We start from the raw sequence: 13268 nt of genomic DNA, 5'->3' as shown, positions 1-13268 counted from the left end.
TTCAGTCTCATTGAAGAGAAACGATGTGGGCCATTGAGCTGAAGCATGGTCTTGCCGCCAATCCTGAGGACCTGAGTTCTATCTCAGAGATAAGTAGTACCATCACAGACGAAGATGAGTAAAGCAAAGTAATAAAAAAATAAAAGCTATGCAAATGCTGGAGCCTACTTTTAGAAACACAAAATAAAATAAAAACAGACCCTCACATTAGAGCGAGCCCTGGTGAACCAAGGGACACAGAAAATCCAAAATGAAAATGGAAGGACTACAGGTTTGGGCTGGGATAAGGGGATACTGATATCTTGGAGTAGGACAAAGGTCCTGGTCCTCCATCCTCTTCCCGTTCTGGAGGAAGCCAGCATCCTGGAGAAGGAAACGAAACAATAACTATCCATGTGATCAGGGTAGGGGAGCTTCCTGTTTCCCAGCCCCTCCCAGGCCACCTTTGGCCATCACAGCCTCAGTAGCCAGTGGCCAGGATGGCCTGAGATATGTCCAGGAGCTCAGGCCTTTCCCACAGTGCTCTGGAGAAGTAGAGAAGAGGGCCGGCCGCAGGGCCAGCCCCCAGGGTGAGGGAGTTTGGTGCTAAGGGTCGTGGGAGGAAAGAGGATTCTTAGTGTCCCTACCCAAAGCCTCCATAGGGAAGCGGGGCACAGATACGAGAAATGCATTCAGGCAGCTGAGGGGGAGAAGAATGTTCGGTAAAGGTGAGGGGCAGGAGAGTTGGGGACAAGTAGGCAGTGGGCACTATCGGAGAGGTATTCAATTATTTAAAAGTGTCAATCAGTGCAGACGACCCAAAACTCCTACAGGAAAAAACAAAAACCAAGGATTCCAAGGTCACGAAGGCAAGAACTGAGAGCAGGCTGTAGTGACAGAGGCCATGAGTGCCCGGGCCACACAGCCCCGAAGCCGTCGAGGGAGGCATCCTCTGCCTGTAAGTGTGCCCCTCTTCCTGCCACACCCAGCCCCATGGATCCTGGGATCCCAGGCCTGCCTGGCTTAGAACCTGTTGTGGTGTAGGGGAGTCCTCCACAGAGGGAGCTGGATGTGACAGCCCAGAGCCTGTGTCGGGCTGGGGGGTCATTCACAGGGGGAGCTGGACCCTGTAGCTGAGAGCTCAGAGGAGGTAGATGCCACCAATGGAAGCATGGAGACTAAACCTGAGCTGCTTCAGGAACACCTTGGTCCTGGCCTGCAGGGCCCCAGGAACTGGTAGGATGAATTTAGTATGTACCCTGTATTCCAGCCCCAGAGCCACATAGAGCTGCCTCCTGCCACTTACCTACCACTGCCTCTACTGCTCGCCTCACTCCTCTTCCTTTTTATCCTCCAGCCGCTTATTCCCTGCTCAGCTGTCCTAGGGACGCTGGGGTCAGTCCTGCAGGCCTCTGCTGAGCCTCAGGTGGCTGGGGTTCCCTGACTATCTTTACAGGAACAAGGAGGATTGTGATGTGGGATCCCATGGGGTCCTACCCTTGAGCCCGGAAGAACGGTGTAAGCCTGAGGTGGAAGCCCACCAGGCCCCAAAAGAAGCCCCCCAGGATGCTGGCCCTGCTGAGATATCAGCACCCAATGTGTATGAGACCTTGCAGTGCAGGCTGAGCTCTCTTGAGGCAATTGTGGCTGCCTGGCGCCACCACTCACTAAACTTTCCAAAGCCAGTGGAAGCAGAAGACAGAGACCAGGGGGCTCCGGGGTCCTTTGGTGGTGAGGAAGAAGCCACTGGACCTGGACGGCAGGAGGCAGCTTGCCTCATAGAGAGGAACGCCTGGCTGCGGCAGGCCCTGGGCAGTCGGGAGGATGAGCTGGCTTGCACTCAGGCCTCACTGCAGGATGCCCAGGCAGAGAAGCAGAGTCTGCAGAGACAGGTGAGCTGGTGACTGGGGAAGAGGCAGATCCTCCTATGGGAGTTAGACACAGTGACATAGAACAGTGACAGATGTGCCAAGGAAGTGGCCAACGGAGACAACACAGTGAAAAGGGGAACAAGGAAGACAGGCAGGCTGCACCCCATGATTCCAACACTCAGGAAGCCCAAGAGGGACAATCTCCACTCAGGTGAGCCCTGGCTAAGACCAACGTTGTTCTCAGCTGTAGACTGAGTCCAAGACTAGCCTGGGTTACAGACCCTGTGTCAGTTGCACTGCAAACACATACACACACAGATAGGATTATCCTGGGGGGTGTTTTTTTGTTTGTTTGTTTTTTCCCATACAAGGTTTCTCTGTGTAACATAGTCCTGGCTATCATGAACTTATTTTGTAGATCAGGCTGGCCTCAAAATCACAGAGATCCACCTACCTTTGCTTCCCCATACTGGGATTAAAGGTATGAGCTATGCCGGACTTGTTTTAGGGTTTCTATTGCTGTGATAAAATACCACAACCAAAAGTTAATTGGGAAGGAAAAGATTGATTTTACCTTAAAACTCTCAGACCGCACTCCATCACTGAGGGAAGCTCAGGCAGGAGCTGATACAGAGGTCATGGAAGGGTGCTGCCTACTGGCTTGCTCCCTATGGCTTGTTCAGCTTGCTTTCTTACCAGGACCAACAGCTCAGGGATGGCCCCACCCACAATGGGCTGGCTCCTTCCTCCCCATCAGTGTCAATCAGAAAAATGTCCACAGGTCCATTGGGGGAGTCATTTTCTCAATTATAGTTCCTCTTCCAAAATGACTCCAGCTGATGTCAAGTTCACAGGAACCAGCACAAATCCTGAGATCACTGCGGCTGGAGCCGAGTGGGGAGACAAAGACACGTGGGGGAAGGCACCCTGTGCAGGGTGTTGAAAGCTGGTGTGCTCTTATGTGTGGCGGGTTCTGAGGGGAACTGACCTGCTGCAGGTGTTCACTTGCTGACATCTGATGACTGTGAGATGAACAGTCTGGCGGTGGACCATAATCCTGAAGGTGCCGGAGGGGTGAAGCGGCCCAGGGCTTTTAGTGGAGGTGACCAGAAATCTACAGATTATGGGTGATGTTAAACCCAGATGTGGTGGGACAATCCTGTAATGATAGGACTTCGGAGGCTCAGATAAGAGGATCATAATTTAGCACTAGCTTTGACGAGATAGGCAAACGTCTCAAAACAGAACCAGGGCAACTCTACTAAGAATCCTCCAGTCAGGGCTGTGGGCGTGGCTCAGGGGGTAGAGTGACAGCCTAGAATCCTCCAATGACGGGTTAGAGGCGTGGCTTAGCACTTAACCTTTAGAAACTTCTCACCACCATAACAACAAAATGAATTCTCCTAAGTGCACTGGTGCACACTTGAAATCGCAGCTGCTTGGGAGGCTGAGGTGGGGGTAGCTTGAGCTGGAGAGATATAAATGATTCCGGGAAACAGTATCCTAAAAATTTAGAAAGGAATAAATTGGAGGCCTGGAGAGTTGGCTCAGCAGTTAAGAGCACTGCTGCTCTTCCAGAAGACCCAGGTTTGATTCCAAGCATCCACGTGGCAGCTCACAACTGTCTGTAACTCCAGTCCCAAGGGACCTGACACCCTCACACAGACATACATGCAGAGAAAACGCCAATGCATATAAAATAATAAAAATAAATCCTAAAAATGTAAAACGTGGTGATTGTCCTGCCTCCCCATCACCCTGACAGCAGCTGCACTCTCCTGGTCAGGCTGTGAGTGACGAGTGCTCTGTGACAGCCGAGGACCAGCCAAGGCCACATTGACAAGGCTGCTGCTGCTGTAGAGAACTGGTTGAACAAGTGAAGTCACGGCCTCATCTCCTATCACTGGCAGGTACAGGAGCTAGAGGATTCCCTGATGCAGCTGGAGGCTGCCCCGCCTCCCTCCATCCTCAGAGCAGGGAGTAGAAACAGCAACTCCAGCGGTTCTGGGGCAGAAAGGAGACCCTGGGCGCCTCAGGTAAGCCTAAAGCCTGAGTCCAAGTCATGATGTTCCCTGCTTTCCCAGTATGAGGGGTAAATGTCAATTTGTGCTTTATGGGATCCCATAATGTTGTGTGACACACACACACACACACACACACGCATACACACACACACACACACACACACACACACACGTATGCATACATCCCACACCTGTGTATAATGATACCCTCCCCAAAACAAACCAAAGATGCAGCTGTATCTCAGTAATGAAACAGACAGGTAACATGATCCAAGTGGCCCTGATTCCACCCCAGCCCTGAAAAAAGAGGAGAAAAACACCTCTGGGGTGGGGCTTTTGATGTCAGATTAATCAAGTCATGTTTTCCTGGCAGGACTCCCCCATGGCTCACCCCCTTCTCCAACGCCTCCGGAGTGATTCCAGCACCCAGAGCTTTGGGTGCCTTTCCACACAGCATCCAGCCCCAGAGATGTACCTCTTGGAAGACCAAATGGGGCAGCTCCAGGGGTGAGCAGCTGAGTTACAGCTGCTGAGCTTTTAAGGACACCATTGCTCCTGCCACTGGGTTGTGATGGGGAGGGGGAGAAAACAGTTCTGAGTGATTGGAGCCTCACTCACCTTCCCTGTTGCCCACCTTTGGAGGCAGGAGCATTGAGAAGTTGAAGTGCTTCAACCGCCTCCTTCTGGCTGTGCTCCAGGGCTACAAGTGCCGCTGTGAGAGCCTCAGCATTAAGCTGAGCAAGAGGGAGGCTGAGGCCACAGCCCTGCGCCTGGCTCTGCAGTATAGGTCTGTGCCTGCTCCCACTGTTGGTGGTGGCTGGGGGTGGGGTGGTGCTGCATGCCAGGATGACCCTATGTACAGAGGGACACAGGACCTTCTAAAGATACATTGCCTCACCATGGCATATTACTCTGACCCATAAAGAATGAGCGGTGGGGGTGGTGGGGGGTGTCTTTTGTGGTTTGTTGAATACTATTTGAGACAGGGTCTCACTGTGTAGCCCAGGCTGGCCTGGAACTCTCTATGTACACCAGGCTGGCCTTGAAATCACAGAGATCTGCCTGGCTCTGCCTGGGTTGGGGCTGCGTGTTGAAACATTTAAATCCTATCCCACAGTGAGGACTGTGAGGAGGTGTATGAGGTAATGCTTGCTCTGAAGACAGCTGGCCTGGGAACTGGAGTTGAAGCTACCAAGGGTGACCTACAGGCTGCTGAGGAGGAGGCCTCTAGACTGCTGGTGAAGAAGGAAGCAGCCATGGATGTAGAGACACCCCAGCACAGGTACCCAAGGAAGCATAAGAGTTGCTGGTCTATGAGAGTGATGGGGGCATGCCCCAGAGCCTGCTGAACATAGGGCTTTGGTGTCAGGGTCATCGGTCACTGGCCAGGGTTGGCTCTGAGCTAATCACGTTTGGCTGACACAAGGAATGACTGGAGTAGGTTACTCAGTGGCACCAGGTGTGGTAACAGTCTTTGATCTCAGCACTCAGGAGACAGAGTAGTTCCAGGGTAGCCCACACAGTGTGATCCTGTCTGAAATAAATACAACACCAAACACACAAATACACAAAGCATCAAGTAATGTAGACCCTGGTTTCAGCCTCTAAAACTGGGTAAAAAAAAACCAGTGAAGTTTATTAGGTTATTACTAAGTTTTGGCTCGTGACTTCAGAGGTATCAATCCATCATGGCAGCCAGGAAGTAGGGAGGAAGGGTACAGGAAGTGGCCAGGGCTTCACGTAGCCCCAAAGTAAGGTGGCACTGCTGACAACCTGTGTGAACCTGACAAGGTTATCACTGCACTTGTAAGGAGTGTCCATGCCAGTGGCTGTAAGCTCCTGGTTTTGTCTCTGAACAGAGTGTCTTCACTGCCAGTGCAGCCTTGGTGTCCAGCGTGAACTGGGGACACCTCAGAGGTAAATTCAGATTCCCCTAGTGGTGGAATTACCACCAAGGCTCACCACCTTGCTGCATATCCGAAGGTGACCTTGAACTCCTGACCCTCCTGCCTCCATCTCCTGAGAGCTGGGATGTTAATATGGTGCCAGGCATGGGACCTCATGCCTGCTAGGCAAGCTCTGTGGACTGGGAGCCCCACCACCTGCCATATTACAATGCTGGAAGATTGTCCACTGGGTGTAGGTTGTGCTTCCTAAGGCGATGTGTTGGGAACCCCTGGTCTGCCTCCTGTCTCTTATAGCCCAGAGGGCGGGAGTGTGGACAAGCCTACACCAGAGGAACTGGCTGCTCAGCTCCATGGCTATCTTCAGCATCTCCGGGAGCGCTGGGCTCTGGTGAAGATCCCCCCAGCACTTGGCCCTGCCACTGCACCCAAGCCCACTATGCCCCATGCAGAAGCAACAGTGCAGGCCATTCTGGAGATACAGCCTGGCCCGGCCCTGCCCCAGCTCGAGAAGTCTCAGATCCAGCAGGACCTAGCGGCTACTCGGGTAGGAATGTGCTGAGACAGTCACAACACATCCTTGATTATTTCATTGGAGTTCAGAGGCAAGCAGGGTATCCCTTAGGTGGGGAGATGGTTTCTTGTATAAAGGAGAATTAATTGGAGGTGAGGTTTTGAGGACTGTATAGGAGTTTGTCCTCCTGATTAGGTTTTACATACGATTCTATAAGTTCCCTTTGGTTGCTATGAAATCTCTGACAGGAACAATTTCAGGAAGGAAGGTTTGTTCCTGCTTGGCTGACAGTTCCAGGGTGTGGTCTGTTGTGGCAGGAAGTCATGACTGCCAGAGCCTGAGGTAGCTATCACATTGCCTCTGCAGTTAGGAAGCAGAGAGAGCTACATGCTTCTGCTTACTTCTAATTCAGCCCCAGTCCAGCCCAGCCCAGGGAATATAGGTCTCCCCATCTCTGTTCCCCAAATTTAGACACTCCCTCATAGGCATATGCACAGGATTGGAGAGATTTTAGAATCTGTCAGGTTGGCAATCAAGATTAGCTGATTTCCCAACATTCTCTTCCCGTGGGAGATGTTGGGCTGCAGCCAGGGTGAGTTCCTGGGGCTGGGGGCAGGGTGGCTCAGTAGCACCCCTCTTGCCTAGCACAAGCGAGCACCCCCTTCCTCTACCATCCCCCAGCACAAGGGGATCATGACTTCACAGCCCTTGGACTGAGCTCCACAGTGAGACCAGGCTCCAAAAATGTATGATAAGCAAAATGCAAAAGATACAAGAATTGGGCTGGAGAGTAGGCTCAGTGCTCAAGAGGACAATCCTGTAGAGGATCCAGGTTCAGATGCCCGCACCCACATGACCGCAGCTCCAGGAGCTCTGTCGCCCTCTTCTGGCCTCTTCCAGCACTGCACTCATGTTGCAAATCCACATATATAACCCTGGCTATCTGGACAGCTCTATGTAGATCTGGCTGGTCTTGAACTCACAGAGACTCACCTGTCTCTGCCTCCAGTGCAGAGTATGACCAGCACTATTCTCCCAGTCACAAAATAGATTAAAAAAAAAGTGAGGTCTGAGAAATTCTAGAAGCTTCCACAAATGTTATTTCTCCTCTGTAGCTTTTACAAGTGGAAGGCCAGGACGCTGGTGAGAGATTTTTGCTAGGCCTCTGGGGGTACTCGTGAAGGCCTCAGTTTCCCCAGCAGCTGACTCTAGTCCCCCTCCGCTCCCTAGGACAGTCTGGCTGACCTGGTACTGAGGCTGCAGCTAGCGCAGCGGGAGAAGCGCGGGCTGGAGCTGCGGGAAGCGGCGCTGCGGGCCCAGGGCCCTGCCCATCGGCTGCTCCTGCAGCAGCTTCGCTGGGAGCGGGCTCATCTCATGGGCGATGGCAGCAGTGGAGGCAGCAGCGAGGATCCAAGCAGTGAAGAAGAGGTTGGGGAGGACAGACAACAGCACTACCAGGTATGGCTCCTGATGTGTTTATAAAAAGAGAAAGAGAAAGAAAAAGAATGTTCTGCGGAAGTGTGTGTGGTGAGGTCTTCCCCCTGAGGGAACAGCCACACACCGGTATAGTATAGAACAGAGTTTATTCAAGGCATGGGGAGGGCAGTAGAGGCAGAGGGAGGCAGGGGTGGTGGTGGTGGTGGTGGTGGTGGTAGAGGCTGGCCATGAGCACGTGGAGAGGGGGAAGGGGGGAGGGGGACAGAGGGATCAAGAGAGCAAGAGAGCAAGAGAGCAAGACCATGGGGGGTGGGGGGGCAAGCAGCCCCTTTTATAGTGGGCCCCTACCTGGCTGTTGCCAGGTAACTGTGGGGCGGAGTTTAGACAGAATGCTAACAGCTCCTGCGTAGTCAAGGCACTTCCAGCCAAGCCTGGCCCGGTTCAGGACAGTGCTGAAGCCATAGCTCAGTGGGTAAGAGCCCTTACTGCTTTTGCTGAGGACGCAGGTTCTATTCCCAGCCTCACTCGGTGTTTACCACCATCATTCCAGCCCTAGAGTCGATGCCTGTTCTGCCTACACGCTTGCAAACACCCAAACACAGGGAATAAAAATAAATAAATCTTTAAAAGTAACAAAGAATATTTAGAAGTCAGGAGAGAAGGGTTACTGGGAATCTTGTGGCTCCTCAACAGAGCTGGAGAATCAGGGCCCTTTGAGGGTTCTTAGCTGCTTTAATAAAATGTAGCCAACAGAAGCTCAGTTTATTAGAATTTGAAAGGAGAACCCCAGGCCAGACAGGCTTAAGGGAGGAGGTGATGGGGGGCGGGCGTGGAGGTCAGCCTGAGGTGGGGGACACTTTAGTGAGGAAGCCAAAGTCACTTAGGGGTCTAGAGTGCAGTGATGTTCTGGCAGCACCCAAAGGAGAAAGGAAACAGCTGGGCCTGTTTGAGTCAGGCCTCAGAAAGGTGGAGACCCAAGATCTTGTAGAGACACTGGCATGTGTCCCATTCTTTACCCTAAGAGTGAAAACAGGACCAACGCCCGTTAAGTTGTCTTCTGACCTCCACGTGCATATTAAATAAATGGCCGGGCAATGCTGGCACAGGCTTCTAATGCCAGCACTCAGGAGGCAGAGGCAGGCAGATCTCTGAGTTCAAGTCCAGCCTGGTCTACAGATCCAGTTCCAGGACAGCCAGGGTCACACAGAGATGTCAAAAAACAAGACAAAATAAAACTAAACTAAGTTCTAGCCGGGATCTGGGCACCTTCCATATCCAACTTGAGGCGAGCACATTCTCTCGCGTCCCTCCCTTAGGGCCCTCCTGCCCTCCTGGGTGGTCAGATGGGCAAAGTGTGGGACTCTGAGAATGTATCCCAGGAACTGTCAGCATCCCTGGCCCGGTGAGTGTCAGGGCCTGGTGGGGCTGGGGGTGGGGTGGATACATAAGGGGGTGTGGTTGGGAGCACTGTATTCAGCAGACACCAAAGTGTGGGCCGCTCTGCTGGTGTGGGAGGCCGGGGACAGGGTTGAGAGTGCCTAAGACGGCCTCTCTTGCACCCTTGCAGGGCAGTGGACCTGCGGGCACAGCTGCAGTCCCTGCGGCGGCAGCTGGAACAGGTGGCTCAGAAGGGCCGAACCAGAGGTGCTCAGAGTGCCGAGCTGAACAGAGAGCTGTGCAAGGCTCACAGGTGGGACTTGGCGCGGCTTTCCCTGGGCCTCAGTTTCTTCGCTTCTAAGAGAAGCAGGGGGCAAGTCCAGAGCTCCTGGTTTGCGTCCAGCTAAGTCATTGTCTTAGCTCAGCCAGGCATCTCCTGTCTCTCCTCCTGCTCGCAGCGCTCTGGCTTTGGCCTTCAGAGGAGCCCACCGGAAGCAGGAAGAGCAACTCCGGAAGTTGGAGCAGCAGGTGGCTCGGATGCAGGCTCAACAGGCTGAAGAGCTGGCAGTGCTGACAGCCACTGCTAGGGCCCTGGGGAAGCCTGGGGCACCCCAGTCAGCCCAGACCTTCCTGTAGGGCTCGGGCCAAACTTGCATGTGACACAGAGGTGGCCGGAGTGTCACAGTATCCTGTGGTGTATGGAGAGGCGGGGACTTGGGTTTGTTTGCCAGCCTCTACAGCTATGGCGCCTGTGACTCCAGGTCAAGGAGATGTGTCGCCCCCTTCTGGCCTCTGCAGGCTCTGCACTAATGTGTACATACCCTTCCTCACACATGTAATTAAACATACAAACCTGTCCTTTGTCCCTGGCGGCTGGAGTGTCTCTTCAAGAAGGGACTGAGGTGGGAAGGGCTTAGCTTAAGGATGGATGGGAGACTTGTTTCAGGGAGAGGAACTCCAGGCTGCTTTGGAACCTGCACTTACAGGAAGTAGAGGGTTGGTGGTTGCTCAGCACAAGGACACCTGCAGAGCATGCTGGAAGCCCTCAGAGCCGCCTCTGTGTGCCCATCCCACCAGCCTGTGCTAAAGAGGCCTGTGTTTGCTCCAGCCCTTACTGAACATGTGGGAGACTTCTTCAGAACACAGAGCAGGAAAACAACGGCCTTGGTGGGTGGAGTGTAGGCCTAGCATGCACAGGGCCCTGAGTTCCAAATCCAGTGCCACATGCACCTGGAAGTCTGTGCCTACCTGTGATGCCAGCACTCAGAGTCTAAGGCTATCCTTGACTACATAGTGTGTTTAAGGTCAGCCTGGACTACTTGAGACAGTATCAAAGAAAGAAATGAATGAGGGGCTGGAGAGATGGCTCAGTGGTTAGGAGCACTGGCTGCTCTTCCAGAGGACCTGGGATCCATTCCCAGCACCCACATGGCAGCTCACAACCGTCTGTCACTCCAGCTCCAGGGGTCCAGTGCCCTTTCCTGGCTTCTGTGGGCACTAGGCAGACACGTTACATGGACACAAATGCAGACAACACATATACACCTCAATATAAAAACAAAAAATGAATGAATAAGATAAAATTAAAAGTGTGACCAGAGAGATGGCTGACTGGGCAAGGTGCTTACCGCCAAGTGACAATCTGAGGTCTTGCACTCAGTCTCCAGGTCCCACGTAAAGGTGGAATGAGGGTGGACGCCACGCTTACGCCGACATCCACACGATAACCCTTGGTGTTGTTAAACTGAAGGGCAGGAGAGACACCTCAGCAGTTAAGGGCACCTACTGCTCTCCAAGAGGACCAGAGGTCAGTCCCCGGCACCTAGAAGAGCTGCTCACAGCCACCTGTAACTCCAGCTCCAGGGAATCTGATGTCTCCGGCCTCCGAGGACGCCACACACAGATACACATAAGCGAACATAGTAAGAATAAATTAAAACAATGTAGTACATGGTAGCGGGCCTCTGGGTGGAACAAACACCCAAGAGGGCTCCGGAGGACGACGGGGAGAGCATGCGCTGAGTGAGTGCGTGTACTAGCAGCAGCCGACTGAGTACTAGTGTACGGGCACACCCCTTGCTTGGGTGGGGGCTGGGCAGCGGTTCAGTTGTTCCCCTCCGGGCTGAAACCGTGGAGCAGGACCAGCCTGCAGGCCACACCTGTGCAGATGTTCCGCACAGCTGTCCGGCCTCAGGCAGTAAGAGCCAGAGGCTGAAGCATCCCTGGGGTGGAGGACCCATTTTGGTCCCACACTCTCCGGGGGCTTTGAAGGATCAGGACGGGAGGCAGGTTACCTTGCTGGTGTGTGCCGGTTGGGGGGTGTGGAGGAGGATTGCTTCCTTCTTTCTCGTGCGGCGCCCTTGCCCGGCTAGCTGGCCCAAGCCTTTCTAACCTTTAGCCACCAGATCGTTAGTGGTCCGCCAAGGTCACCTGCTGGGGGTGGGGGCGCGCAGGGCAGTTCCCAGGCAGCTCCGACAGAATCCGGCTGTTCCCACGGGCGTCCCGGCAGCAGATGGGCCCAGTGTCTTTGTCCCTGGGTCCTCCACAACCACAAGGTCAAATGTCACCTCGGGGCCACGGGCAGGGGTTATGGGGGCGTGGCAAGGCCCGGCCCACCCGGTTGGGCCCAAGGGTTAGGGAGCCAAAAGTGGCAGGGTGACCGGGACAGGGCTGGACCCTCTGGAACTCACTTTCTCCGACCCCCAACTTTTCCCTTTGGGTCCCTCACTAAGACTAGTCTCCTAAAATCCTTGTTTATTTGAACTTTTGTGACTCAGCCCCCTCTTCCAGAGCCTATTTTCCTCCTAAGCCCTTCTTCTGCCCCTCTACCCTTTCAGTCCTTTCTTGAGATACTGGCAGCAAGGAATCGAGAATAGTCCAATCTAGGACTGTCATCCCAAATAACCAACTGTGACCCCCTAAAGTGATTTATCTTCTGGGCCACCCAGGATTTGTCACCACTAAAGCAGAGCCGATTCTAATCAGATTCCTGGGAAGTCCTTACTCCAGTCTGACCCTAGCCCTTCCTGCTTTCTGTATTTAGATTTTCACATGGCATTCAGGTGGATCCTTCTGGTTAGGTCCATCGGCACAGGGCTGGGTGTACCTGGCTAGCAGAAACCTGAACTTCTGTTCCCTTAAGTCCCCTTATGTGAGGGCTCATCTTGTGGGATGATTTTCACAAGGCCCTTACAGAAGAGAGGGCACCCTGTCCAGGTTGGCCGCGTGCCCTGGTGTCTATGCTGGACCCAGGCCTGCACAGGAGGCAGAACAGGCCTGGCAGTCAGAACTGTGACTCAGGGGTGAAAGGTCGCCCACAAGAGGACCGATTCCAGCCGGTACCGGTTAAACGTTAACAGACCTAGAGTCAGGCCTCAATCCCATCTAGGCCTCAAATGTGAAGAGAGCTTAATAAATGCGTGCCCCGGGGGTCCCTGCATACAAAGGGTGCTTAATAAATGCTTGCTCCAGTAGAATTGGAGGGGGCAGGGGCGTGGCGGCAGCTGGAAGGCTCCAGGCGTGGGGTGGGGGTGAGGGGGGACATCTGTGGCTCAGCCGGGTCACCAAGCCAAGCCCTTTCTGTGAAGAAAAAAAAAAAAAAAAGGAAAGGAAATGAAGGGGGACCCGGGACAACAGCCCCGGGCTGGCACGCCTTCCGGCCGGAGGGGCGCCGGCCGCCCAGCCGCTCCCACCCTTGCAGCCTGAAAGGAGAGAGGGGGACCCCTTGACCTCACGGCGCAGCCCTCCACCCCCAGACTCCGGACACCAGGTGTTCACCGGAGCGGAGCGCGGGGCGGGGCGGGGCGGGGCGCGGAGACTTCGGGGAGGAGGGGGCCGCTCCAGCTGGCAGCCGAGCAGAGCAATGCGGGGCGCGCGCGTGTGCGGCGGGGGCGTGCCCGGGTGCAGATGTCCCCGGGGGCGCGGCTGCCGGGAGCCGCGAGGAGCTCCCAGATGCCCCGGACAGGGCGCGCAGGGGTTAAGGCTGCGCGGCCGCGTGGGGGAGGGTCAGCCGCGTGCCCCGCCCCGCCCTTTCGCCGGCCCACAGCTCCGGGCGGCGCGCGGCTACCCCATGCCCTTATAAGGGCGGCCGTCGCCGGGGCAACGAGCGCCCGCCCCCGGCCGCGCCGCGCGCCCCCGCCCCGCCCCCGCCGGCGCCGATGGA

General features: G+C 54.6%; 1 protein-coding gene and 1 long non-coding RNA gene across 4 annotated transcripts; one reads left to right on the top strand and one right to left on the bottom strand.

The window, feature by feature from the left end:
• Positions 1–451: 451 nt before the first annotated feature.
• On the top strand, positions 452–9962 carry Ushbp1 (USH1 protein network component harmonin binding protein 1). Of its 3 annotated transcripts, none has more exons than XM_034519842.2 (13): positions 452–707; positions 813–937; positions 1094–1215; positions 1436–1871; positions 3761–3886; positions 4248–4381; positions 4521–4661; positions 4992–5156; positions 6076–6325; positions 7523–7750; positions 9046–9131; positions 9297–9419; positions 9565–9962. In XM_034519842.2, exons 2-13 carry the CDS (start codon positions 884–886, stop codon positions 9740–9742), a joined length of 2043 nt encoding a protein of 680 aa, XP_034375733.1. In that variant the 5' UTR covers positions 452–707; positions 813–883; the 3' UTR covers positions 9743–9962. The 3 variants fall into 3 exon arrangements, with proteins under 3 accessions (XP_034375733.1, XP_076770518.1, XP_076770517.1); XM_076914402.1 differs by having other exon boundaries at positions 454–569; XM_076914403.1 differs by having other exon boundaries at positions 453–937; positions 1024–1215.
• Positions 9656–13218, bottom strand: LOC143434722 (uncharacterized). The gene is made up of 3 exons (XR_013104448.1): positions 10735–13218; positions 9960–10080; positions 9656–9795 (listed from the first exon to the last, which is right to left on the bottom strand). It is a non-coding gene; the product is annotated as an uncharacterized LOC143434722 (long non-coding RNA).
• Between the last annotated feature and the right edge of the window lie 50 nt (positions 13219–13268).

The sequence above is a fragment of the Arvicanthis niloticus genome, chromosome 16 (genome assembly GCF_011762505.2).
Source record: "Arvicanthis niloticus isolate mArvNil1 chromosome 16, mArvNil1.pat.X, whole genome shotgun sequence".
In the NCBI taxonomy this organism is placed as follows: domain Eukaryota; kingdom Metazoa; phylum Chordata; class Mammalia; order Rodentia; family Muridae; genus Arvicanthis; species Arvicanthis niloticus.
Note: the sequence above shows the minus strand (reverse complement) of the source record. Positions and strands in the feature narration are given on the sequence as shown.